The sequence below is a fragment of the Hippocampus comes genome, unplaced genomic scaffold, assembly GCF_001891065.2.
Source record: "Hippocampus comes isolate QL1 unplaced genomic scaffold, H_comes_QL1_v1.1 scaffold104, whole genome shotgun sequence".
Classification (NCBI taxonomy): Eukaryota; Metazoa; Chordata; class Actinopteri; order Syngnathiformes; family Syngnathidae; genus Hippocampus; species Hippocampus comes.
Window position 1 is genome coordinate 2859473 of NW_017806072.1, and position 4574 is coordinate 2864046.

General features: G+C 41.4%; 1 protein-coding gene across 3 annotated transcripts in view; it reads left to right on the top strand.

Annotated features, from left to right (window-relative positions):
• brsk2a (BR serine/threonine kinase 2a) overlaps positions 1-4574 on the top strand; it is a 182463-nt gene that overhangs the window by 126225 nt on the left and 51664 nt on the right. For all 3 annotated transcript variants that reach the window (XM_019894134.1, XM_019894136.1, XM_019894135.1), the window contains exon 4: positions 1331-1471. In XM_019894134.1, coding sequence (XP_019749693.1) covers positions 1331-1471 — 141 coding nt within the window. The remainder of the gene's footprint in view (positions 1-1330; positions 1472-4574) is intronic.

The following is a 4574-nucleotide window of genomic DNA, read 5'->3' on the forward strand; positions in this document are numbered from 1 at the left end:
CTGACTATTTTGTATGTAGTCATGTCATAAGAATGCCAATTAACACTTTTGAGCAATGATGCACATTAATTGAAACTATACAGTGGAAGGCAGGAAGATCGACGGTCGAATACGACACTATTGATACATTTCCAATTTTCTATTGTAAATAGAAATCATCTTTTTCAGAGTCACAGAGTTCTCAGAACTTCATTAATGGTAGCGTTATAGTTTTCAAATGTCATTGTAACATTCTTAACTGTCATACAAGTAGAAAAAGAGAACTGTTGAAGTAAAACTTGGAAAGAACGAAAAACACTGCTGAGTCTTACTTCGTTAACCCATCTCCCATTCATACTGTATAACTTTCGCATCGCATTAATTCTCTTCTTGAATACTTTGTATTTCATTTAACCTCACAAACGTTGTTGATTCATGGACGATTCCCCCAGACACACTCTCAACATCTTGTACAGTCTTCCCCAGAAGAGCGGAAGCTGTTTTTTTTCCTCCTGTAGGTGTCCCATTACCTTTTCCATATAGTTTATGGGGAATCAGCAGAGAGCGTGTATTTCACCTGCTGTCTGACATTCCGTTTGTCAGGTAGTGAAGATAAAGGGGAGGTTGAGCAGAGAATAAATGAGAGGAGGGCAGTTGAGAGCAGGACGGGGCACAACTGGCTATCGTCCCGTGGCCTATTTCATGCGGGCCTCAGCAGAGATTCATCTCCGCTTGTCCCCTTGGAGCACTGGAGCGTGGCCGTGCAGTCATGATGACAGACTGCCACCAACCTCACGTGCTCCACCTGAGTAGTGGCTGAAAACACGATCCAACCAAATACGCCGTATGTGCTTCTTCAAAAAAAGAATTCATATTCCGCTAAGCTCTACTGTTAACAATAACCACGCCAAGGATTTCCCTTAAGTCTCTTTCATGTGATTAACTGAACCAGGCTGTCATATTATAAGATCCTTGACGTCTCCTGCTACTGTGTCATTCTTCTGATACCTCCCACAGAAAGTCAGTTTGTCAGAACACTTCACATTTAAGTGCACTGGGGATAGTTAGACGATTAAAAAAAACAAACAAACATTAAAACAAACAGTGAAAGTGACCTTTGAGATAGAACATTATGGATTTTGGACATTTACATTTCATGACAATCGCTCAGACATTCATTCATCTCATAGAGCCAGTGGAATGATGAGCTCTTCGCTTGTTTCTTGGGCTTTCATAAATAAAAAAAGACACTGTATGTCTTTGCTCACAGCTTATAAATTTTTTTTCCCCATTTTTTTTTTTTTTTTTGTTTGCACTTGCTCTGATTCCCACTGCTTGTCATTCTTTTTAGGTACCTTGTACTAGAACATGTGTCCGGTGGAGAACTCTTTGACTATTTAGTGAAGAAAGGCAGACTAACGCCTAAAGAGGCCAGAAAGTTCTTCAGACAGATCATGTCTGCGCTGGATTTTTGCCACAGTCATTCCATATGGTAAGTCTTTTCTAATGAGTGTGTGTGTGTGTGTGTGTGTGTGTGTGTGTGTGTGTGTGTGTGTGTGTGTGTGTGTGTGTGTGTAATTAGTGTTTGTTTTGGGCCAGGAACAAGTGAGTTGTACTTGCTTGTTACACTTGCATGGTATATTTTGGACGTTTGTTTGCTGAACATAATCAAAGTTGTCAGTGGGCCCCACTGACTGTAGCCAGTGTTGTGAGGTTTTCCTGGTTGTATTAATGAAAGGAGGGAAAACACACTTATTTGCTCCTAGGTGGCAAAAGTAATTATATACACTGAACAAAAATATAAACATTTTCTGAATTCAAAGTTTTAACCACCACATGTGATGCGATTGGGTTATTTTGGCAAAGGGGTCATGATCACTACCACAGATGTATTGTAAAAAGCACTCATCATTTATTCACACTTCAAATCAGCAAGCCTGATGGAACAGGGTCCATACTACTCATACATAATCCAAAGTTTGGCCATCTGTCACGTGTGCATACCAACTGGTGGCGACACATGAAAAGAACTTCATTTCCCATACGTTTGTGAAAGCACACTCACAAAACAGCAAGCAAGAGGGACTCTGCCTGAAAGCTAAGTGAAATTTCATTCCGCATTATTATCACAAAAGCCTGAGTTCGTCGGGAGAAAGACGCAACCACAAGCTTTCACTTCCACAGCCGACCTTTACGTCAAGCGGGAAAGAAACTACAAACTTAAGTGTGCGAAGCCACAAAGACAGCAGGAGGGAAGAGTTTCATAGACTGGGGAATTCAAAGAGCACAAGTTAGCAAATAACCTTCGAACAGAAGCATTACCTCTCTGTGCAATCACTGTCACCCAGCATATTTTGCCAATGGTGTTTATGTCTGAACCGTGTTCACACTGTTGATGTTGCACCGGCCTTTTGAACCATCTCCTTGTACTAAAGTGTGTTCACCGCTCTCCTTGCTGTCTGCCATTTTAGAAAGAAATACGTAAATTGACTGTGTCATAATTCATTGCGATATGGCCCAGATTAATAAAAATCTCTCATCTCTTTACACCACCCAACCCTACATGAAAGTATGCACAGTAATGTATACATACACTATGTGGTTGTATGTGTTGCACTGATATTTCTTCAAATGCACAATTATTTTGAAGAGAGCCTGAGTAATTTTGAAATGTTTTCATTTAAAATGGTTATTCTCCCTACATTTCAGTGCAAATGTTCAATATGAGAATAGAAAGAAAATTGTTCTTAAAAGTGATGTACTTAATTCTATGAGCTCAAATATCATCAGTGTATCATTTGCATGGAAACACAAAACACACACAGACAAACGCAAACAATATTATCGTTAATCATGATAGTTTCAATGTATTGTTTTATTGCGATAGGCCGACATGCATGTACTATATGCATGGATCATGCCAACATGAGCGTTGTACTGTGCTGCGTCACGCACATCCTTCCATCAGTGTGCCTCCTGCCGAGAGAAGAAGAGCCGCACCGACTGGGGAAGCCGATGCTGTGCGCTAAATGACCATGAGATAGATTTGTATATTTTTTTATTTGCCGCTAGGGCAGTTCAAAGGAAACATTGTAATTGCATTGTTTTTCAAGTGAGTATCTCGGGTTGAATTTCTATTTGATTCCGTGCAGGTGACTTGCTTGATATGCTTTGCACACTTCATTTATCGTGAAAGCAATTACGTTCTGGCTGCTGCTATTTAATAATTAAAGCTATGCCGGAGCAGTTCTATATAGCAAAAGCCTCTGCAAAAGGCTTTCGATCGGATGTTACTTGTGTTATTGTGCAGGTAGGGTAGATTTAGTCTCGCATCATAAATAGTTAAGAATGGAATTAAGATTTAAAGCTTTTGTACGACTGATCTGTCTTGCCTTGGGCAAAGAAAGTCCGAAGTGACTAATTAGTGGGGGTAGTACGGATTAATCCAATTAGGGTAAAGTACCTGACATCTAGTGCATGCACACATGCAGATTATCACGGAGCTTTTGTGGTGAGATTCACCAGCAGATTTATATGCCGTCGTCTTTTTTCACTGGCTGCTCAAATCCGCCCGCTAACACTCTTGGAAAAAGATGCCTTGTAAGTCATCTTGAGGCGGATTCTCCCTCATTCCCCCTTCAATCCTCAATTAGAGGCAAACACACAGGCAGGCGCAAGGAGTCCTCCTCACCTCTCTCGGCTAATGAGATCCCAGCAACCCCTCAATAAAAAAAGCATTTCCGCAATCATTTCTTCCATTTCTTCTTGACTGCACAGGAGACGCACGCAGACCATTAGAACTGCTGCCATTCCTATCTGACTCACCATGCGAGGGGTGGGTGGTAGTGGGGCTAAACACATGCTGCCGAGCCCGCATCTGCACACCTGCTTTGGCCTCCTGCTTCTGTTGGCCGCCCACGTCATATTTCCAAATATCTCTTGCCATGTATGAATCTACAGCGCAATTTGCACCGAAGAAGAATTGAGTGAATTTAAATCAATTTGTAGGAAGGTACTCCACAATATTTGATTTATTAAGAGCTACTAAATGGCAGTTCACATCTGAGATTGAGAATTACTTGGACCTATTTCCTTTATTTAAAAAGAATAATTAAAAAAAAAAAAAAAAAACGGAGCAAGCTGTTGCAAGTTCCGCCTACAAACATGTTCTTCCACTCACAATTATCAGAGTGGCCACATAGATTTCTGATTAACGAGTAAAAACGTTTGAGGCTATGTATTATATGTACGGTATTTATTGTATTGTGTGTAGGTGGAAAACTTGATTTCTGCTCCCTGCTGGAGCAGCCAGAAGTTCCACTGACACGGTGGTCCGGCATGCATTCAAAAGTTGTCGACAGGTTCGCTCTCATACGCCAAAACGTAGTCGGCAACGCAGTACGGCAGTCACGTGCCAAACCATAATCGTCCACAGGTTGGGCCCATGATGCCCAAGACCGTTGCGGAAATACACAGGCTGTTTGGGAAAATTTGCAGATTTTCCCGAAATTCCCGATGGCCACCACGCCCCTGCACACACACACACACACACACACACACACACACACACACACGTATACGTGTATATATATATA